Source organism: Neoarius graeffei, chromosome 18, assembly GCF_027579695.1.
Source record: "Neoarius graeffei isolate fNeoGra1 chromosome 18, fNeoGra1.pri, whole genome shotgun sequence".
In the NCBI taxonomy this organism is placed as follows: domain Eukaryota; kingdom Metazoa; phylum Chordata; class Actinopteri; order Siluriformes; family Ariidae; genus Neoarius; species Neoarius graeffei.
In genome coordinates this window covers 5,095,429-5,119,321 of record NC_083586.1, presented here as the reverse complement: position 1 = coordinate 5,119,321, position 23,893 = coordinate 5,095,429, and the positions used below count along the sequence as shown (strand labels likewise).

At 42.2% G+C, this 23,893-nt stretch overlaps 2 protein-coding genes across 5 annotated transcripts in view; both read left to right on the top strand.

Moving 5' to 3' along the window:
- LOC132865861 (zinc finger protein 850-like) overlaps positions 1-23,893 on the top strand; it is a 157,969-nt gene that overhangs the window by 99,994 nt on the left and 34,082 nt on the right. The gene's annotated exons all lie outside the window — the stretch shown is intronic.
- Positions 1,945-7,849, top strand: LOC132865877 (zinc finger BED domain-containing protein 4-like). Of its 2 annotated transcripts, XM_060898391.1 has the most exons (3): positions 1,945-3,646; positions 3,789-4,697; positions 5,064-7,849. In XM_060898391.1, the coding sequence occupies exons 2-3, from the start codon at positions 4,657-4,659 to the stop codon at positions 6,166-6,168; spliced, it is 1,146 nt and encodes a 381-aa protein (XP_060754374.1). In that variant the 5' UTR covers positions 1,945-3,646; positions 3,789-4,656; the 3' UTR covers positions 6,169-7,849. The 2 variants fall into 2 exon arrangements, with proteins under 2 accessions (XP_060754374.1, XP_060754373.1); XM_060898390.1 differs by having other exon boundaries at positions 1,945-4,697.

Genomic DNA, 23,893 nt, shown 5'->3' with positions numbered 1-23,893 from the left:
TGTGGATGGATGAGACCAAAATAGAACTTTTTGATTTAAATAAGAAGTGTTATGTTTGGAGAAAGGAAAACACTGCATAAGAACCTTATCCCATCTGTGAAACATGGTGGTGGTAGTATCATGGTTTGGGCCTGTTTTGCTGCATCTGGGCCAGGACGGCTTGCCATCATTGATGGAACAATGAATTCTGAATTATACATGTGAATTCTAAAGGAAAATGTCAGGACATCTGTCCATGAACTGAGGTGGTGTTTACATTAGACCGTATCAGCGGATCATCAGATTAACGTTTTTAAAACGATTCGCGTGCACACAGCAACGCCAATACACGGATACGCTAATCACATGACTAATTAGACGGCACGTCACATGATCCCAGTGCATATCGGGCATACGCAAGTCACTCACCACTTGCAAGTGGAAGGATGGCAAGCAAACACCTTCTCCAGCAGATAAACACACCTGGCTGTGATGTTCATGTTCTCACTGAGTTTAAGCACCTGAAGGAAGTAAATAAGTTGAAATGTGTAAATAAACCTCAGTGCGGCTCAGCGCTTCCTCCTGCGCTCCAAATTACTCCGCCCTGAACAGCAAGTGCCCTCTGGAGGGTGCGCACTCCAGCCCTGTGCAGCTCACAGACCGCGTGAGTGAAGCGCACGAGCAGTGATTCGGGACTGAGCCGTTGTGTGTCGTTTCCTGTAGTCCGCGCCGTTTTTCAGCAGTCGCGTCACATGACCAACGTCAGCGAATCAGGAAGGTGGATGTCACAGTGACGTTGTCCAATGACGACGTCAGCTAGAGCTCAGCACTGCGTTTCCTTGTTCCTCAATGTTTACACAGCACCGGATCAGATACGAACTGGGTTGAATACGTGGATTCTGGTGGATTCAAGTTGTTCCGCCTGTGGAGTCATTTCCCGGCGTTTTAATGTGCATGGACAGTGCATCCGCGACGAAAACGAGACGGATACGGTCTCATGTAAACACCACCTGAATCTCAAGAGAAGGTGGGTCATGCAGCAAGACAACGACCCTAAGCACACAAGTCGTTCTACCAAAGAATGGTTAAAGAAGAATAAAGTTCATGTTTTGGAATGGCTAAGTCAATGTCCTGACTTTAATCCAGTCGAAATATTGTGGGAAGAACCTGAAGTGAGCAGTTCATGTGGGGAAACCTACCAACATCCCAGAATTGAAGCTGTTCTGTATGGAGGAATGGGCTAAAATTCCTCCAAGCCAGTGTGCAGGACTGATCAGCAGTTACCGGAAACATTTAGTTGCAGTTATTGCTGCACAAGGGGGTCACACCAGATACTGAAAGCAAAGGGTCACATACTTTTGCCACTCACAGATTTGTAATATTGGATCATTTTCCTCAATAAATAAATGACCAAGTATAATATTTTTGTCTCATTTGTTTACCTGGGTTCTCTTTATCTACTTTTAGGACTTGTGTGAAAATCTGATGATGTTTTAGGTCATATTTATGCAGAAATATAGAAAATTCTAAAGGGTTCACAAACATTCAAGCACCACTGTATGGTATATACCTGGTGTGCTATGAGACAAAGTGTGCTGTGGAATTTTGAGCAACCCCATGCGTTTTTAGACAGGCTCATGAAATAATATATATTTTTAAATACAACAATTAAAAAGGGTTGTAATCACTTCATCTCATCTCATTATCTCTAGCCGCTTTATCCTGGTCTACAGGGTCGCAGGCAAGCTGAAGCCTATCCCAGCTGACTACGGGCGAAAGGCGGGGTACACCCTGGACAAGTCGCCAGGTCATCACAGGGCTGACACACAGACAACCATTCACACTCACACTTACACCTACGGTCAATTTAGAGTCACCAGTTAACCTAACCTGCATGTCTTTGGACTGTGGGGGAAACCGGAGCACCCGGAGGAAACCCACACGGACACGTGGAGAACATGCAAACTCCACACAGAAAGGCCCTTGCTGGCCACGGGGCTCGAACCTGGACCTTCTTGCTGTGAGGCACAGCGCTAACCACTACACCACCTGTTATAATCACTTATTTAGAAATTTTACATTTTTAAAAACTAAATGGCCTTTAATCCCATTCTCAGTTTGATTTTGAAAATAATTTTAGGTCCAGGGAGGAGGATTATTGTTGTCGTGACCAGAAAAGGCAGTCACCCTAGATGTTGCCAGTTCCACTGAGCCTTGCCAGAGTGCAAAGGCTCATGGGACTGTTAATATTTAAGCTTAGAGAGTATTAGGGGCTAAATAGCAATGGGCCACCTTGACCAAGACTCCTGCAGTAATTGATCACCTCTGGCCAGTATTTCTGACGGACATGCATCTTGGAGACATGCATCTCCTTGAACCATGTTATGTACAGACCACAGGATATCACGAGAAGTCAACCAGTCCCTATCCCAGTCCACCGTCCCTCCCTGCCTGAAGTCCTCTCGATAGTTCCACTGCCAAAAACAGACCATCAGCAGCAGCCTGAATGACCACTGTCCAGTGGCACTTACTGCTGTCATCATGAAGTGCTTTGAGAAACTGGTCCGGACTCATCATTGCAAGCTTCCCACCCATGTTAGACAGACACCAGCATGTTTGCAAAGCTAACAGGTCCAGAGGATGCCATAACCACAACTTTCCACACTGCCCTTACTCACCTTGAGCAACAGGAGAGCTATGTTGGGCTGCTCTTTGTGAACTTTACCTCAGCATTCAACACCATTCTCCCTCACAGACTTGTGTCCAAGCTGACAGACCTGGGACTGTCTCAATCCATCTGCCTTTGGATAAAGGACTTCCTGTCTGATTGCTCCCAAAGGGTGAGAGTAGACCCCCCCCACATCTCAGCCTTAGCACTGGCTTCCCACAGGGCTGTGTGCTGAGCCTCCTACTCTTCACCCTCTTCACTTACGACTGCATCCCGCTCACTCCAGTAATGACATTTGTCAAATTTGCAGATGATACTACCATAGTGGGGCTCATCTCTGGGGGGGGAAGGAGTCTGCTTATCAGGATGAGGTGGACCAGCTGTCTGGGTGGTGCAGAGACAACAACCTGGTCCTCAACACTACCAAAGCCAAGGAGCTGCTCATAGATTTCAGGAAAAAGAAAACGGACATTCAGCCTATTCTCATCAGTGGGGAATGTGTAGAGAGGATCTTGGACTTCCGGTTCCTGGGGGTGCACATGGAGGAGGACCTGACCTGGAGCACCAACACCACACAAGTGATAAATAAGGCACAGCAAAGACTTCCTGAGGACCCTCAGGAAGAACCACCTCACTCAAAAACTGCTTGTGTCCTTCTACCATTGCTCCACAGAGAGCATACTTACATACTGCATCAGTGTGTGGTTTGCTAGCTGCATAGCAGCAGAGAGGAAAGTGCTCCAGAAGGTCATCACCACCGCCCAGATAATCATCGGATGCCCTGTCCCCTGCCTGGAAGAGCTTTACAGTTCCTGCTGCCTCAAAAGAACCCAGGGTATATTAAAAGATCTGTCCCACCCCAGATATTCTCTCTTTGAACTGATGCCCTTGGGCAGACAGTTCAGGTCAATTAAGAGATGGACAAATAGACCTCTTGCACATGACGTCACACATCCCATGATAATTTCACCTGGGGGTCAGCCAGGCACCATCTTTTGTGTAAGTAAGGCTTAACCTGTCTTCAAAATGGTTAATTTTTGTGCTGTTTTTAGGGCCTGAGCACTGAGGTGCACTGTAGGTGCAAAGCCCTATTGTTTTCGGCATGTTGTTTTTTTTCTTCTAATTATTTTTTTCTCTGCAGGAAAACTTGTTTTTGAGGCACTTGCGATGCTTAAACTCATGAATTTTGGCACACTGATCAAATGTGCATAAGATCACAAAGTTACACTGAGCAAGGGACTGGGTGTGGTCTCAAAGCTCTGTAGTGCCCCCAAGAACAAGCTATGGTTGAGATGAAGTTGCTCAGATCGGCAGGAGATTTGGTGTGATCGATACTCTTGTGGTAAAGGACAAATTTCACTTGGTTGTATATGACTCTGCCCAACAGGAAGTCAGCCATGCTGGATGGAATGAGGGATTTTGAAATGTTCCGGCACTGTTCTGAGGGGCTTACAATGGCCAAAAACTCATGGAATTTTGCACGTTTGTCCTGTGATACAATTTGAGGTGATATTGAAAATTCGTGTAGGTGGGTTTCATTAACTCCATAGTGCCACCTAGTTAAAAAAGATAGAATTGACACTAGGGCTGAAACGATTATTCAAGTAACTCAAATAATTCGATTACAAAAAATGTTCGAGGCAAATTCTTTGCCTCGAGGCTTCGTTTAATTCATGTCACCAAAGTCCGTCTATTTTAAATGTCTCTGCTATCGTATTACTCCTGCTTTGTAGACGACTGTGCAGCTCCGGTATCATTGTTTCACACAGACTGTAATAATTGACGCGCATTTCAAAGATTTAAGGCGGCACGATTTAATTTGCTCTCTGGCAGTGGCGGAAAACGAAGATACCGGTGTGCGTAAAAGGCAGAAAATTTCTAAAGTGTGGGACCATTTTACGCTTCGTAAGGCGTACAACGTAGTGCAGTGTATACACTGTAAAACGGACCTGGCCTACCATAATAGTACTTCGTCACTGCTGCAGCACCTGAACCGAAAGCATCCTCATATGAACTGCACTTCTCCAAGCGGACTGGGAGCCTCTACAAGGTAACGTATTTTTACGATTGCTAACTGATATGAACACTCACTTGTTAGAACATTAGTACAGTATTTGTAATTATTTGTAGCCTGTGTTATGAATCGATAGTGATGAGGCATGATAAGTAACAAGAGAGCGAATGCCCCCAAATCTCACTCGTAATTCATCCCTCTTCATCTCTCCCTCCCGCGCGTGTACACACGCACACACGCACAGAGGTTGCATCTCAAAACACGCCTTCCCCATACATAAAGTAGTAATAATAAATGCTACAGATGGACAAATCTACATTCATTAGCATATAGATTTACTTTTGGGCGAGTTTATAGCATTTGTTGTACAAATCAATGTTTTGTTTTGTTTTTTCCCCACAGTACATCACAACAGCGCATGGACAGCTTCGTTCATTCAGGCCCCTCATGCACTGTGGAAGAAGCTGCAGTTTTTACCAACAGCATTTTAAATATGCTCATCACAGACATGCGCCCACTGTCCATGGTGGAGGACACAGGATTTAAGAATATGATCAAAGCTTTCAATCCCAAATACACCTCAAGAACATATTTCACAAATATGATGGAGCAAAAGTACTCAGAAATAACATACATTAAAGAGTGTTCTTCAGGAGACAGACTGTGTTGCACTGACAACAGACGTTTGGACGAGTGTGGCCACAGAGGCTTATCTGGGGGTCACATGTCATTTTTGGGAGATGATTGGGAAATGAAGTCCCTCTCCCTTACTACAATGCCTCTAGAGGAGAGGCATACAGCCACAAACATTGCAGATTGGCTGGAGGAGGCTGCTACCAAATTTCACATTCCTTTTGAAAAGGTGAAGGCAGTTGTCCATGACAATGGGGCCAATGTAGTTGCAGCTGCTAGAATTCTGAAAGAGAGACATGGATGGGCCTCTGTTAGATGTGCAGGGCACACACTGAATTTGGTTGTGCAGAATACACTGAAAAATAACAAAACCATCTCAAGTTGTGTGGCCTCTGCAAGATGCCTGGTGGAGCACTTTAAAAAGAGTGAACTGGCCTGCACAAAACTTAAAGAAAAGCAGCAGCAAATGGGAGTGCAACAGCACATGTTGGTACAGGATGTCAGTACTCGGTGGAACAGTACACTTCATATGCTATCCAGGCTCCATGAACAGAGATGGCCAGTGGCTGCAGCTCTTTCCGATCCTGCGGTCAACCCACGGGGAAAGCATCACTATTTGGATCTGAAGCCGGAGCAGGGGATCTTGACTGAAGAACTGACTCAGATTCTTGAACCTTTTGAGGGGACTACAGTGTTCCTGAGTGGGGAACAGTATGTGACCCTGTCTGCGCTTCCTCAGCTGGTACAGACCCTCAAGAAATCCACCCTGAGTTCAGCTTTTGAAACTGCACCAGTGAGGGCATTTCAAGTCAAGTTTATTTGTATAGTGCTTTTAACAATAAGCATTGTCGCAAAGCAGCTTTACAGAATTTGAACGACTTAAAACATGAGCTAATTTTGTCCCTAATCTATCCCCAATGAGCAAGCCTGTGGCGACGGTGGCAAGGAAAACTCCCTCAAACGACATGAGGAAGAAACCTCAAGAGGAACCAGACTCAAAAAGGAACCCATCCTTATTTGGGCAACAACAGACAGCATGACTATAACATTAACAGTTTTAACATGAAGACAGTTTTGTTGATGATGTAACTCTTCATTGATGGAAATTTGAGTGCAAAACTGTTCATGACGACTGCAGTCCTAAAGTTAGCAAGTCAACTGCAGTCCTCAGCCATAAAAGCATGACTGTAAGAGTCCAGAGCGTCCTCCAGGTGTGACTTTCAACTGTCCTCATGGGGCCGTCCTCCACAGGAGCGATGCGATAAAACTCCAACCAGACACAGGGCACCAGGATGGATCAAGCAGGTCTGGGGGCAGAAGAGGTCAGCATCTCAATCTCAGGACCAACATGTAACTCAGAGGGACAGATGGGGGGGAGAGAAAACACAGGTTGTTAGGTATGCCCTAAAAATGACACAAGTATTAAGTCTGTGTGGTAGGCTCGCAGAGACGAGAGTCTTGACATCAGGCATAATACTGGCATGTTAATATGGTTAAAAAATATCATGACCTGCTCTGGCTGGATGCTTGATTGGGTGATGGGAGCACACTCCTCAGCAGTGATGGGATGCAGATGGGACCCTTAGCAGTCTTTCCGCTATGTACAATTGGCTGCGGCGGGCCGCCGCACCTTGATTTTTGCCGCTGCACCTTCAGGCATTGAATGCGCATTTCGACCACACAAGGCGGTAGTGCCGTAAGTGGCAGCGCTGCTAACAGTAGAAGAAGTGAACACACACATGGACGAAGACGGTGAAGAGGAAATATTTTCGCCCCCAGCCAAATTCAAGGCACGGATTTGGGAGCATTTTGGATTTACAAAACAACAGGTAAAGGCGGACCTGGACATGACACACGCAGTATGCAAACACTGCCGAATGAAAGTTAAGTACTGTGGCAATACTACAAATCTGCACCTCCACATGACCCGACATCACGCTAGCATTTCGCAAGTAAAGAATGCTAGTGGTAGCACAACAACACAAGCAAATCTGACGGCGGGGTTTCAGACAAAATTTCCCCCAACATCACCAAAGGCTCAAAAAATCACTGCAGCACTATTATCCTACATATGCAAAGACTTGCGTCCGTACAGCTCAGTTGAAAACGAAGGCTTCCGAGAACTAATTGAGGAATGTGAACCACGCTACACTACAGCCTTGTTAAGGCCATGTTTTAAGTTTACTTTTATCAAAGCCATCTTTTTTTGCACTACAGCCTTGTTAAGGCCATGTTGTAAGTTTACTTTTTATAAAGGCAGCTTTATTTCTGCACTACAGCCTTGTTAAGGTCATGTTTTACATGCACTACAGTGTAACTGTTGCTCTACAGCAAAATAAAAAATAACATTTGGGTATACATATGTCTGTTTTCTTAAAAATGTATGTTCAGTAATGTGAAATATCGGGATACGTATCGCCTTGAAGACCATGTATTGGGATGCACATGTATCGCAATACGTATCGTGACCCCTGTATCGTGATGTGTATCATATCGCGAGGTTGTTGGCAATACCCACCCCTAGTTTCCTCCGGATGCTCCGGTTTCCCCCATAATCGTGTTGTGAGATTTATGTTCAGGGGGTGGGGGTAAGAGGTCGCTCTGGGGTTAGGTGTGGGGGGAATTTAGTCTCCCTGACTGTTTTCTAAACTGCCTTGCTCTGCAGGTTATGCTTGTTCTTTCAAGATTAGGTTTATTCATTTATTCCCTTACAAAGGGTCACCATGTTAGAGTGTGTTTTGTCAAAAAATTTCTCAGAATGCTCCCGTATCCTCGTACTGGGGTGGGACGTCTGAGCGCAGGTCTTGCAACCGCACCTTCAAACATTTTCTAGGGGAAACACTGCTTAGGGCTGGCCAAGACAATTCAGTTACATTTCACCGGGTCTGGGACATGTGACAGAATGTCTGACGGCCGATTCCCTGCAGGCTACGATAGCCAGTTGAGGTCTCCACCAAAAGATTTCCTGTTGACTCCATGTAACTCAGAGGGACAGATTTTGGGGGGGAGAAAACACGGGTTGTTAGGTATGCCCAACGTCACCTGAATAAGTAGGAACAGTATACATATTGCACTGAGTACAAGCAGGGACTCCGGCAACTAACTATGACAGCATAACTAAAAGGGGAGAGCCAGAAGGTAACACAGGCATGAGGGAGCCCCGGGACATAAAACAGCCAGCCACTACACCGTCAACAAACTCGAGTGAGCAAGCGAGTGGGGACTGACAGCATCCACACATCCCAGTTTATTTATATAGCACATTATATAGCACATGATCTAGAAAAAGTTATTCATGCTTTCATCTCCAGTAGGGTTGATTACTGCAATAGCCTTTTCACAGGTCTTCCAAAAAAAGACCATCAAAGAGCTTCAACTAATCCAAAATGCAGCAGCAAGGGTTCTTACAAGAACAAAAAGGGTAGTTCATATCACTCCAATCCTAAGGTCTCTGCACTGTCTCCCAGTGAGCTATAGAATTGACTTTAAAGCACTACTTCTTCTATTTAAAACATTAAATGGGATGGGACCCAGCTACCTACTGGATATGTTTCAATTATATGCACCAACTAGGTCTCTAAGATCACAAGAGAAAAACTTGCTAGTAATACCAGCTGTCAAAACGAAGTGTGGTGAAGCAGCCTTTAGTTGCTATGCTGCTAAGCTTTGGAACCAACTTCCAGATGATATCAAAAATGCTCCTACTGTTGTTAGTTTTAAATCCAGGCTCAAGACAAAGCTGTTTTCAGATGCTTTCACTTGATTAATTTTTACCTAAGTAATTAATTTCCTTTAACATAATTTCTTTTAATTTTGATTTTAATGATTTTACTTTCTTTATTTTAATTTCTTTTTAATCTTGGATTTTAATGATTTTACTTTTACTTTAATTCTTTGTTACTGTGATCCTCGTAGATTTTGTCTGCAGGATGATTTTTGGTGATCCTCATAGATTTTGTCTGCGGGACGATTTTATTTGGTGATCCTCGTAGATTGTGTCTGTGGGACGATTTTTGGTGATCCTCGTGGAAGAGCCATGGGAAGAGCGCGCTTTGTGATATTTGTGATCCTCGTAGATTTTGTCTGCGGGACGATTCTTGGTGATCCTCGTGGAAGAGCCACGGGAAGAGCGCGCATTATGAGTTAAACCCATAATAATAATTAATCTCGAGGCTGATTAACTTTATTTAATTTTATTAATTTAATTTCTACTATTGTTTAATTCTTCTTATTTTTCTTCCCCAATTATTTTATGTAATTTTATTTTCTATTGTTTACTGTTCTGCTTTTACTTCTGTAAAGCACATTGAACTGCCACTGTGTATGAAATGTGCTATATAAATAAACTTGCCTTGCCTTGCCAGTTTACCAAAACACTGTCTGAGGACCCTCCAGATCTACACCTTTACCTCATAAACACCATTAACACAAGGCTTGACTAAACAGATAGATACGTTTTCAGCCGAGACTTAAACACTGAGACTGTGTCTGATTCCCGAACATTACTTGGAAGGCTGTTCCATAACTGTGGGGCTTTGTAAGAAAAGGCTCTGCCCCCTGATGTAGCCTTCACTATACGAGGTACCAGCAGATAGCCTGCACCTTTTGATCTAAGTAGGCGTGGCGGGTCATAGAGGAGCAGAAGTTCACTCAAGTACTGTGGTGCGAGACCATTTAGTGCTTTAAAGGTCAATAGTAGTATTTTATAATCAATACGAAATTTGATTGGGAGCCAATGCAGTGTGGATAAGACAGGGGTGATGGGGTCATATTTTCTAGTTCTAGTAAGGACTCTTGCTGCTGCATTTTGAAGTAACTGGAGCTTGTTTATGCACTTATTGGAACATCCAGACAGTAAGTCATTACAATAATCCAACCTGGAGGGAACGAAAGCATGGACTAGTTTTTCCGCGTCATGTAGTGACATGAAATTTCTTATCTTACAGTGGTGCTTGAAAGTTTGTGAACCCTTTAGAATTTTCTATATTTCGGCATAAATATGACCTAAAACATCATCAGATTTTCACACAAGTCCTAAAAGTCGATAAAGAGAACCCGGTTAAACAAATGAGACAAAAATATTATACTTGGTCATTTATTTATTAAGGAAAATGATCCAATATTACATATCTGTGAGTGGCAAAAGTATGTGAACCTTTGCTTTCAGTATCTGGTGTGACTCCCTTGTGCAGCAATAACTGCAACTAAACGTTTCCGGTAACTGTTGATCAGTCCTGCACACCGGCTTGGAGGAATTTTAGCCCATTCCTCTGTACAGAACAGCTTCAACTCTGGGATGTTGGTGGGTTTCCTCACATGAACTGCTCGCTTCAGGTCCTTCCACAACATTTCAATTGGGTTAAGGTCAGGACTTCGACTTGGCCATTCCAAAACATTAACTTTATTATTCTTTAACCATTCTTTGGTAGAACAACTTGTGTGCTTAGGGTCGTTGTCTTGCTGCATGACCCACCTTCTCTTGAGATTCAGTTCATGGACAGATGTTGTGACATTTTCCTTTAGAATTCGCAGGTATAATTCAGAATTCATTGTTCCATCAATGATGGCAAGCCATCCTGGCCCAGATGCAGCAAAACAGGCCCAAACCATGATACTACCACCACCATGTTTCACAGATGGGATAGGGTTCTTATGCTGGAATGCAGTGTCTTCCTTTCTCCAAACATAACACTTCTCATTTAAACCAAAAAGTTCTATTTTGGTCTCATCCGTCCACAAAACATTTTTCCAATAGCCTTCTGGCTTGTCCACGTGATCTTTAGCAAACTGCAGATGAGCAGCAATGTTCTTTTGAGGAGCAGTGGCTTTCTCCTTGCAACCCTGCCATGCAAACCATTGTTGTTCAGTGTTCTCCTGATGGTGGACTCATGAACATTAACATTAGCCAATGTGAGAGAGGCCTTCAGTTGCTTAGAAGTTACCCTGGGGTCCTTTGTGACCTTGCCGACTATTACATGCCTTGCTCTTGGAGTGATCTTTGTTGGTCGACCACTCCTGGGGAGGATAACAATGGTCTTGAATTTCCTCCATTTGTACACAATCTGCCTGACTGTGGATTGGTGGAGTCCAAACTCTTTAGAGATGGTTTTGTAACCTTTTCCAGCCTGATGAGCATCAACAACGCTTTTTCTGAGGTCCTCAGAAATCTCCTTTGTTCGTGCCATGATATACTTCCACAAACATGTGTTGTGAAGATCAGACTTTGATAGATCCCTGTTCTTTAAATAAAACAGGGTGCCCACTCACACCTGATTGTCATCCCATTGATTGAAAACACCTGACTCGAATTTCACCTTCAAATGAACTGCTAATCCTAGAGGTTCACATACTTTTGCCGCTCACAGATATGTAATATTGGATCATTTTCCTCAATAAATAAATGACCAAGTATAATATTTTTGTCTCATTTGTTTAACTGGGTTCTCTTTATCTACTTTTAGGACTTGTGTGAAAATGTGATGATGTTTTAGGTCATATTTATGCAGAAATATAGAAAATTCTAAAGGGTTCACAAACTTTCAAGCACCACTGTAGCAATATTTCTGAGCTGAAAGAAAGCTATCCGGGTAATGTTATCAATGTGAATATTGAATGAAAGACTGGGGTCAATAATCACTCTGAGGTCTTTTACTGCTGCACGTGAAGAAACAGAAAGGCCATCCAGAGTTACTGCGGAATCAGAAAACTTACTTCTAGCTGCATGTGGTCCGAGTACAAGTGCTTCAGTCTTGTCAGAGTTAAGCAGAAGGAAGTTAATAAGCATCCAGTGTCTAATGTCCTTAACACATTCCTCAATTCTATTAAGCTGGTATCTCTCATCAGGTTTTGCAGAAACATATAATTGTGTGTCATCAGCATAACAGTGGAAACTAATACAATGTTTACGAATAATATCACCCAGAGGTAACATATATAGAGAAAAAAGCAGTGGACCCAAGACAGAATCTTGTGGAACACCAAACTTTACCTCAGTACGTCTAGAAATATCACCATTTATATCAACATACTGATAACGATCAGTTAAATAAGAGCTGAGCCAGGAGAGGGCCATTCCCTTAACTCCCACATTTCCTTGTCTATCCAGAAGAATGGAATGATCAGTCAGACCCTCCAGGATGTTGCGATTTGCAACTTCAACGCAAATTCAACCAATCCCTGCGAATTCAGGGCGGTGTTGCAATTATATCCAATCACCACAACTTTCCCGCAAATTTGACCAGTCGTTGGCGTCATCTTGAGGTGACGTCGACAAACTACCTTCCGCCTTACTTCCAGTGTTGCCAGATTGGGCGGTTTCCCATCCAGTTGGGCGGTTTCAAGTGCATTTTGGTGGATTTTGAACATATTTTGGGCTGGAAAACGTCAGCAGTATCTGGCAACACTGCTTACTTCCGTGTTTCCATTCAAGAAAAGCAGCATGTGCGAGTCAGTGTTTATGTAGGCTTAAATTCTGTTACTGAAAGTGTGTTATGTTTACAGTGAAGGACTGTGTGCACTTTACATTATTTTTTTACTTAATACAAGAAATTAATGGATGCCAACATTTTTGCCAACATGGTATTTTATTTTCCATTGTTTAGGTAGCTTCAGCATCATATTGTGAGATTCTGTTCAAATTGTTTTTTTTCTTCTATGAAGCCTGAGCCATTTATTTTATTAGTTTATAATTATTGTTTAATTTAGTCTTCAGGAGAGACTGCCTGCACACAGTACTGGTATTTAGTTTTTTTTCTTACATGAAAGCTGAGGCATTTATATTATATTTTAAGGTAACTTCATGTTGTGCTGTGAGGTTCTATGCACTTTAACTTTTGAACCAACAGGTGCATTTGGATAAGTAAAGCCTATTTTTCTGCATTTTTGTAGTCCTGGTAATCTTTTATATTGGTAAAGTTGTTTATAGGACCATTTCTCAGTGTTTTTTTTAATCAATAGTTTTTCAGTAATAACTTAATATTTAACATATCACTCAATTTTAATCACAAAAAGAGAAAATCGCAACAATTTCTCGCAACTTTCACTTCCTCCCGCAATGTAATCGCAACAAAAACCTAAAAAACACCAACTTTCATCGCAATTTTTTGGAAAACCCCCCGCAACATCAGACATTTTAGCCCGCAACAATCACAAAAAAGGACCGCGAAATCCTGGGGGGACTGATCAATGGTATCAAATGCTGCACTAAGGTCAAGCAACACAAGTAGCGAGACACAGCCCTGATCAGACGCCAACAGTCGGTCGTTTACTACTTTAACCAAAGCTATTTCTGTGCTGTGATTAGGTCTAAATCCTGACTGATAAATTTCATGGATGTTATTCCTATGTAAATATGAGCATAACTGCTGTGCCACAGCTTTTTCAAGGATCTTGGAGTTATCTCCAACCTTTATAGGAGAGGTTTGATATTTGCCTATAATTGGACAGCTGACAGGGATCAAGGTCAGGTTTTTTAAAGCCTAGGTCACAACCGGATGTACAATTTTTTGGCCGTGCGATTTTTGGAGTTTCCCAAATTGCTGCTTTTTTTTTTTTTTTTTTGTTCATGGAGAAAGACGCACGTTGGCTGTAAGTTTGTCTTGCAACCTAAAAAAAATCGTAAGCGCCCGTAGGGTTTGTTTGACATGACAAAGAACCTCTGCGGCCGGTCTGTGGCCAGTCTACAGCTCGAAAATCAGCACGTCACACGCGCGCCCTCCATGCGTTTCTTGTGTTTTTTGCACGTAGACCGGCCGTAGGAGCACGTATGGCCGGTTGTGACCTAGGTTTAATCAGGGGTTTGATAACTGCTAGTTTAAAGGATTTGGGTACATCGCCAATCATAAGAGAAGAATTTATTATTTTTAGAAGTGGTTCAATTACTTTAGGTATTATCTGTTTGAATAGACGTGTAGGTAAGGGATCTAGTACGCAAGTTGAGACTTTTAATGCCGAGATTAATGAAAGTAATTCAGTTTCTTTAAGGGGAGTAAAACATTCTAACTGACGATCTGATAGAGTTATATAGTTAACTACAAGGTCACTTTCATTGTCTGACCTTAAATTAGTAGTTTGAATTTTTTGTTGGATATTCTCAATTTTGTCATAAAAAAAGTTCATGAAATCGTTACTATTATTTACTGCAGGTGTGCATGTGTCTATAGTGGACTTATTCCTGGTTAATTTTGCTACAGTATTAAATAGGAATCTTGGATTATTTTTATCATCTTCTATTAGGGAGGAGAGATATGTTGATCTCGCAGCACTAAGAGCGTTTCTATACTTCAGGAAGCTCTCCTTCCACGCTAATTTGAACACTAGCAATTTTGTTTGACGCCATTTACGTTCCAATTTTCGAGTGGTCCGTTTTAAAGTGCGAGTGTCTTCATTATACCAGGGTGGTAATTTTTTTGTCTCTGACCATTTTCCTTTTTAGAGGAGCTACATTATCTAAGGTATGGCAGAATGTTGACTCTAAGCATTCAGTTGCCTGATCAAGTTCTGCAGGGGCTGACAGTGACCCAATCAAAGTTGATAACTCTGGGAGATCATTTATAAAGCTCTGTGCAGTAGTTGACATGAATATACATTTAATACAGTAGCGTGGTGAGATGCATATATTATTACTCAGACATAATTTGAATGAGATGAGATAACGATCTGAGATAACTTCAGACTGTGGAAGTGTGACTATATTTTCTACGTTTAACCTGAATGTTTGTATTAGATCAAGGGTGTGACCACCATTATGGGTCGGTCCTATGACATTCTGATTAATCCCTGCTGAATCTAAAATGGACACAAATGCTGTTTACAGAGGTCTTCTGGGTTATCGAAGTGAATATTAAAATCTCCGACAGCTAAAGCTTTGTCTAAGGAAATAACCAGATCTGAGATAAAATCTGCAAATTCAGAAAGAAACTCAGAATATGGCCCCGGGGGCCTGTAAATAATAAGCAATGGAATTAACTGGATAGACTTATTTTTCAAGGCTACATACATTTATACAAGTATGAAGAACTTCAAATGTATTCAATTTATAACCAGGTTTTTGTGTTACACCTAGATAATCATTATAAATAACCACAACGCCTCCTCCTTTGCCAGTTAGATGAGGCTGGTGTATATAACTGTATCCAGGAGGACTCACTTCATTTAATGCTATATATTCATTTGGCTTGATCCATATTTCAGTTAAACAAAGTACATTAAACTCCTGATCAGTAATGAGTTCATTAACCATTAGCGCTTTAGATGTAAGAGATCTAATATTTAATAGCCCCGCCTTTAGATCAAAGGTGCTAGCAGCAGCTGTACAGTCAGTATGATCTAATTTTATATTGATTAGGTTACTGGAGCAAACTCTCTGAAAATTTCTACCTTTTTGTTGAGCTCGGGGAACAGACACAGTCTTGATGTAGTGGACCCTGAGTGATGACTCTGTGCAGCTAGCAGACAGTCGGTTTAGCCTGTTCGTCTGCTCCCTGGCCTTGGCTCTGGATTGTCAGAAATTAACTAGGCCTGTTCTGATACGATGACCTATGCTGCAGGAAATGAGAGCAGCACCTTCCTGAGTGGGATGGATACCATCCCGCCCTAACAGGCCAGCAGTGCCATCAAAATTAGCCCAATTATCTATTAAAGCCCACACTGTTTTCAGAGCACCACCTGGACAGCCAGCAGTTCAGCAACCATGACCTGCTGTAAGCTACATCGCCACGCCGCATTGGGATGGGACCAGAGCATACTACAGCATCGGACATCGCCTTCGCTAATTTAAACACCTCTACAAAGTTACTCTTAGTAACCTCAGACTGACAAAGGCGTATATCATTAGCTCCTGCATGGATAACTATCTTTGAGAACCTGTGCTTGCCTAGGACCCTAAGATTACCTGCTGTGTCTGGCACCCTGGCTCCCGGTATACACCTGACTAAAGCTGCTGGTGCCCCTAAAGGCTGAGCTAATTTCACATGCCGTATGATAGAGTCCCCTCTAACCAGAGCTCTTTCAGGTTTCTCAGTGGGTGCATCACTAAGGAGAGCAAACCTGTTCGACACGTGACGCGGAGGAGTGGTGCTCCCGTGGGCGAGCCTCAGCGGTAGCTTTGGCTCTACGCTTATGCCACCGAGTCGTCACCCATTCGCCCCACTGTAAGGGCTCTAATGCCGGAGTTGGGGGATTACTAACTCCACCTAGGGCATCCAGACTTTCCCCTACAGAAACTACACTGTTCTCACATGCACTAACCTTCTCTAAAGCCTGGACACGTGCTTCTAGCACTGGAATCTTCTCCATCAGAGAGCTAACTAATAATTTCAGGGTCTTGCAGCTGAACAGATCATTGACAGGTGGGAAGACCTGTTTGTATTTAAACCTGAGGACCCTAACACTGCCCTCCTTGTTGCTGCCTTGGACCCCCGGTTCAGAAAACGTAAGTTTTTGCCTTCTGAAGAATCATTTAAGGTCCAAAGCACAATTCAAACAATGGCACTAACTGTCAAAGGCAAGAAAGACAGTCTAATGAGTGGGGAAATGAATCCACCACCAACATAGAAGACGACCACCCAGCTACTCAAGCCCAGGGATCATCTCTCAATGTTCTCGGATCATCATCAGACTCCAATAGCAGTGATGAAGAGGATGATGAGAAGCAAAATCAAGAGGTGCAGAGGGAGGTCTTACAATATTTTGGTGAACATCCTCTCTCCAAAAAAGAGGATCCACTGCCATGGTGGAGAGCAAATGCAGCAAGATATCCAACCCTGGCTAAACTTGCAAAGTCTTTTCTGAGTATTCCAGCCATCTCAACACCCTCAGAGCGTTTGTTCTCTGCTGCTGGGAACATTGCCTCAGAGCGTAGGGCAAGCCTTACTTCTGGCCATGTCAATATACTGACATTTTTGCATTGTAACCACCATTTGCTCTTTTAAAGGCTTGCACATGCATTGCACACACATGCACTAAGACAAATTTCTCTCTCTCTCTCTCTCTCTCTCTCTCTCTCTCTCTCTCTCTCATATATGCATTGCTCTAAGACAAGCACTCACTGTCTTGCACAAAGACAAACATTCTACTCTACCTACCTACCTCATCTGGATACAATTGGAAAATGAACTGTACTGTTTAAGTTGGATAATTAGTAAAACTTGAATTATTATTTTTTTTGCTATTTTGTACCTTTTATACTTTTTATTTATTCTTTATTCTCAGATGGGCTATTGCAGGGGGTACACCCCTTTTTCCATTTTTATTAAGATACAACCTATTTGTCCTTAGTTTTATTTCATAGGTTTTTTTCCATGTACATCATAAATGTTTCACAGAAAGGTTGATTAAATGGGCTTAGTTCTAGAGCCAATAAGCCAAAGGTTTTAAGCTTTGATCTAATAAAAGTGTTGAGTTTGAATAAAAACTTTTTTTGGGGAGGAATAACAGCCAATTGCTTGCTCATTTTAAGAGGCCTTTCATGTTGCATAACACACTATTGATATAGTTGTTTAAAAACACAAAAGTGTAATTTATCCGATTACTCGATTAATCGATGAAAAAATTGACAGAATACTCGATTCCAAAAATATTCGATAGCTGCAGCCCTAATTGACACCTTGTACATATTCAAAAACTCATGAAATCTGGGACACACATCTGTCATGGGCACCCCTACTCCACCGTAGGGGCTTGACCCCAGGTGTGTCTGGGCGACTCCATAGCGCCCACATATGTCATTGAGACTCCTGCCTGGTATACAGTTTCACCTATCCATGTCAAATTTGGTAGATAGATGAAATAAATAGATGAACAAAATTGCCTATACATTGCATCAGCCATATTCAACAGTAAGGGAGATTTTTGGTTTTGTGCGTTTTGACACGTGATACGCTTTAACAAGCTCCTCCTGGTTTGGTGGATCCATGCCATATTTGGCATACGTCATTTCAAGATGTTGATGTTAAATTCTGAAGGGATTTGTGATATGTCGCAAAATGTTGAAATGGCGAACCAATAAATGTATACGTTACGCCATGCAAGCAGGAAGTGAGTCATAAATTCACCATTCATTACCTGATGCAGCTCAAACTTCAGAGGTTATAGGCTATCATTGTTCTGGAGATATCCACATGCCCAAAGACATCCTCTGGTATTGCGCCACCATTTGGACATGGACAACAATGACTCCATTGCCAAAACACCTGTTACATTTTGATGTACTCTTCCTAGGCAGTTTGTTGGATTCATGCCATGTTTTTGGTATACGTCATGTCAAGATGTTGCTGATTAAGTTGCGAAGGGATTTGCAATACCTGGCAAGATGTTGAAATGGCGAGCCAATAAATTTGTTATGCCACACAAACAGGAAGCATGTCAAATAATCACCATGCATTGCCTGATATAGCTAAAGCCTCAAAGGTTATAAGACATTAGGGTTCTGACAATATCCCCATGCCCAAAGTGAGCCTCTTGTGTAGCACCACCATTTGGACTTGGACAGTAATGATTCCATTGCTGAAAAACTCTGACTCCTGAAACTTGGTACACACATCAGTGCTGGCAACTGTTACTCAGGGATAGAGGCTTGGCCCCAGGTGCAATGCCGTATTATTTTTGGCATGTTCTCGTGTGCGAGGGCCTTTTATCGCTGTTAGTGGCTATATTTGTTATTATTATTTTTCTTCAAAACTTTGCCATTTTGGAGGTGATTTCCATGGGTGAAAACTCATGAAATTTGGTTCACACATCAGTCATGCACACCGCTACTCGGCAATAGGGGCTTGACCCCCAGGTATCTCCGGCGGACTCCATAGTGCCCCCATATGTCATTGAGACACCTCCCTGGTATATAGTTCCACCTATCTATGTTAAATTTGGTAGGTGTGTGGACTTCCCCTAGACCAGGGGTCAGCAACCCTAGGCACGCATGCCACAACTGGCACGCCGAGGAATTTCCAGTGGCACACTGACGATGATACACAAACCTAATTATTCAACACATTAAAAACGTTCAAACGTCATCTTGAACTGTCATTGGCTGTTGCATGGCGAGCCTGCTCTTTTAGCATGACTACACAACAATATAGCGCCCCCCTCCCAGTGTTGCCAGATACTGCTGACGTTTTCCAGCCCAAAATATGTTCAAAACCCGTGAAAATGCACTTAAAACCACCCAATCTGGCAACACTGACCCCTCCCCATATTTCTCACAAGATGGGCCCACTTGATGCAGCAGTTGCGCTAAGGTGGCAAAGAAGCCGACAGTTTGGGCTTTCCTCGTGGACCAAAGAATATGGGTTCGTTTCTCAGAGGGACCGTGCTGTGTGCACGTTGTGTTTTGAAAGTGTTGTGTGTCGAACATCCAGTGTTAAACGTCATTTCGAGGCAAAGCACGAAAAGAATTTCAAAGATCAGGCAGATAGGGACGAATCAATCTCACGCGCAGTGTGCGGATATGGGAAGCAAGCCCACAGTTTAACAGTCTTTACATCAGCTAAAAACAATGCCACTGAAGCTAGCTATATAATTTCTCACTGCATAGCTAAACATGGAAAGCCATTCACAGACAGTGAATACATTAAGGAGGCCTTTCTTTTCGGCTCGGATAGTCTTTTTGAGGGGCTGCCAAATAAAGAGACAATAAAATCAAGAATAAAAGACATGCCCATATCAGCCAGAACTGTTGAGCGACGAATTGGTGAAATGGCAGAAAATGTAAGGGTGCAGCAAACAACTGGCATAAAAGATGCAGCAGTATTTAGCATTGCGCTTTACGAAAGCGTAGATGTGAATGATGTGGCACGTTTGGCAGTGATGGCAAGATATTGTGATGTGACTGTGAGAGAGGAGCTCTGCTGTTTAAAGTCAATGAATCCTGCTGGGCATCTTTACCCGAAAAGTTCAGCTGTCTTCGCAATATCGCACTGGCTTTATTGTCAGTGTTCGGATCAACATATCTGTGTGAACAGATATTTTCGCACATGAAGAATGTACTTTGTCCCTCCCGAGGCGGAGCAACAGGGACAGGAGGTATGTGAACTACTATTCAATCTCTCGGATGTGAACTTTGACCAGGACGAGATAAGTCTTCTCAATAAAGGACTTTCCTTTGTTCCAACCCCTGTGGCCAACCCTTTTCAAATGAAAGTTGAACTTTTCAAATTCTACCATGCCATCAAACTCAAATATTTTTTTCATAAGGACAGAATTGTTTCCCCACCGCCTACTGTCACCACAGAGACGACATCTGTCACTGCATTCAGATCAAAGAGCACATTCACAGCACCAGTGAACAATGCAGCCACTGACACCTTCTGTAAGTTGGTAGATAGGGATATCAAGTCCATGTATTTGCCTGCATCTGTTACATTGAAGAGGCGTAATTGCACCAAAGAACAATTAAGCTCGTTGTCATCCCTGTCTAAGAACAATAATGTCATATTCAAGAGTGCTGATAAAGGAGGGGGTCTAGTCAGCATGAATCGTTCTGATTATGAACAAGAAGTACTTAGACAACTGTCGGATGCTGACTCTTACAAAAAGTTACATAATAACCCCACAGCATCTTATAAGAGGGAAATTGATATTTTCCTTAATGATGCATTGGAGAAGGGTTATCTTAGTACACGAGAGGAAATTTCTTTCCTCAGATAACCCAATCATCCCTGTCATTTATATATTACCTAAAGTACATAAACCCTTTAATACATTTCCCACAGGTCGCCCAATTGTGTCGAGCATAGGCTCATTAACTGAACCCCTCTCGAAGTTCGTTGATGCGTACTTAAGACCCCTTGTGGAAGCTTTACCCTCCTATCTCAGAGACACTGGGGATTTCATTGAAACACTGACACAAGTTGATTTAGGGGAAAGTGAAACATTTTTAATCACCATGGATGTTACTAGCCTTTATACCAATATCCCTCATGATATTGGTCTTGCGGCGCTGCAGTTTTTTTTAAACACTCACCCTCAATGTTCCCTGCCAACTGATTTTCTAACTGAAATGGTGAAATTGGATTTAACCAAGAATTATTTCTTGTTCAATAATGACTTTTTTCTTCAGGTGAGGGGGACAGCGATGGGTGCAACATTTGCCCCTGATTACGCTAATTTGTTTATGGGTTTCTTGGAATACAAACATGTACATACAAACAACCCATTTATTGACAATATATTGATGTTTAAACGCTATATTGATGATCTTTTTGTCATCTGGAAAGGCATAGAAGAACAATTAAAAGAATTCCACCGTTACATGAACAGCTTAGTGGACACCATTACATTCAGCCTGGAATATGATAAAAGTCAGATACATTTCCTTGATACTTGGGTTAAACATAAAGATGGGAAACTTTTTACGACACTGTATAAAAAACCCACGGATAAAAACAGCTGTTTGCATGCCTCTAGTTTTCACCCTGAGCCCACTAAACGTGGGCTCCCCTATAGTCAATTTTTACGTGTAAGGCGGATTTGTCAGAGGGATGAGGATTTCCTGATAGAGGCAGACAAAATGTATGAACAGTTTATCCAATGTGGTTATGCCACTGATGTCCTTGATTCTGCCCTGGGCCGGGTGAAATCTGAGGGCAATTCAGGTCGCACTTGTCCAGGTGCAAAACCACCGCGCAAGGATCCTCCTCTCATCTGCTGCACCACGTACACACCCTTCAGTTATCAGATAAAAAATATTGTTAAACAACACTGGCATGTCCTTCAAACTGATGTTGTATGTTCTGAACTTTTTCCCCAGCCGTCTCTTTTTACATACTCTAGGTCTTCGAACCTTAAAGACAGGCTGGTACATTCAGATACCATTGATCACTCCAAACGCCCGTGCGCACGACTGGATGACATTACTGTTTTTTTCCCCTGCTGTAATTGTGTGTCTTGCAGTAATATTCATAAAATGGGCTATTTTATTAGTTTCACAACAGGAAGACGCTATAACATCAGAAAATTTATAACATGTAATTCTATCAATGTGATCTACCTCCTAAGCTGTCCCTGTGGTCTACAATATGTGGGGTGCACCTGCAGACAGTTGAGAATCCGTCTCAATGAGCATTGGAGCGCAATATATAGGGGGGACTCCAAATCGCCAGTTGCAAGACACTTCAATGAAGTTAAACATTTGGCTAATGATCTTAAGTTTGTTGGCATTGACAGAGTTCTCCCCAATCGTCGTAGTAGCTGTACTAGCCAGTTTTTACTGAGATGTGAGGCCAGATGGATTTTTTATTTAAAAACATTGCAACCGAATGGATTGAATGATGATTTTGACTTGACTTGTTTTCTATGAATAGTTTGTATACTTAGTCTTGCACTTATTGTCTGATGATTTTCATATATTTTTTTTGTTTTTATTTTTATTATCATCATTATTTTCTTTCCTTAAGACATGTATCATGACCTATAAATTATGTCATTAGTTAAATCATAACAGGAACGGTACTGATGATAGGATGTCTTTATCCATGCACCCTAACCTGTATTCAAGTTTGGTTGTAGGCCTACTACCTGTCTTCCGTGTACGTGGCCTTGTCTATATATGGGCGTGTCTTTATTTTTAATGTTTGCACTGAGGATGGTCTGATTGTGACTGAAACTTTTGCACTTTTCACTTGGGTAGCATTTTTTTGGTTGTTTTAATATGTAATAAAAGTACATTATTACATCGGCATATAGGTGTGCGAGTTCCTTTTGTTTGTCTGTGTCTGTGTCAGCCCTGTGATGACCTGGCGACTTGTCCAGGGTGTACCCCGCCTTTCGCCCGTATTCAGCTGGGATAGGCTCCAGCTTGCCTGTGACCCTGTAGAAGGATAAAGCGGCTAGAGATAATGAGATGAAATTTATTGATTTTATTTATTTATTTATTTATTTATTTATTTTTAATAAGCAGATGTTGCACTGGTAGGATGGCATCCAATTTCAGTGTACAATGTGCAATGACAGATATATTCAAATGAGATTTCTGTCTCATGATTCCTCCTTCCACACACACTTGCCACATTAGTTCACTCCCCATCAACATGCTCCGAGGATATGTCGCACAATCACGGTCATCTTCTTTTACATTTTGAGTTGAGAGGGATTTCTTTTACAGATACCCTAACTTGCAAGAGAACAGATAGGTGTTCCACTGACAGTATTTATTAAAAAAAAGACAGATAGAATAACTACAGTGGTGCTTGAAAGTTTGTGAACCCTTTAGAATTTTCTATATTTCTGCATAAATATGCCCTAAAACATCATCAGATTTTCACACAAGTCCTAAAAGTAGATAAAGAGAACCCAGTTAAACAAATGAGAGACAAATATTATACTTGGTCATTTATTTATTGAGGAAAATGATCCAATATTACATATCTGTGAATGGCAAAAGTATATGAACCTTTGCTTTCAGTATCTGGTGTGACCCCCTTTTGCAGCAATAACTACAACTAAACATTTCAGGTAACTGTTGATTGGTCTTGCACACTGGCTTGGAGGAATTTTAGCCCGTTCCTCCGTACAGAACAGCTTCAACTCTGGGATGTTGGTGGGTTTCCTTACATGAACTGCTCACTTCAGGTTCTTCCACAACATTTCAGTTGGATAAAGGTCAG

Excerpts from the sequence above, each read along its gene's own strand:
- LOC132865877 (XM_060898391.1), top strand. The coding sequence starts at position 4,657 with ATGAACTGCACTTCTCCAAGCGGACTGGGAGCCTCTACAAG. Across the intron at positions 4,698-5,063 it reads GGACTGGGAGCCTCTACAAG|TACATCACAACAGCGCATGG; the intron begins GTAACGTATTTT and ends TTTTCCCCACAG.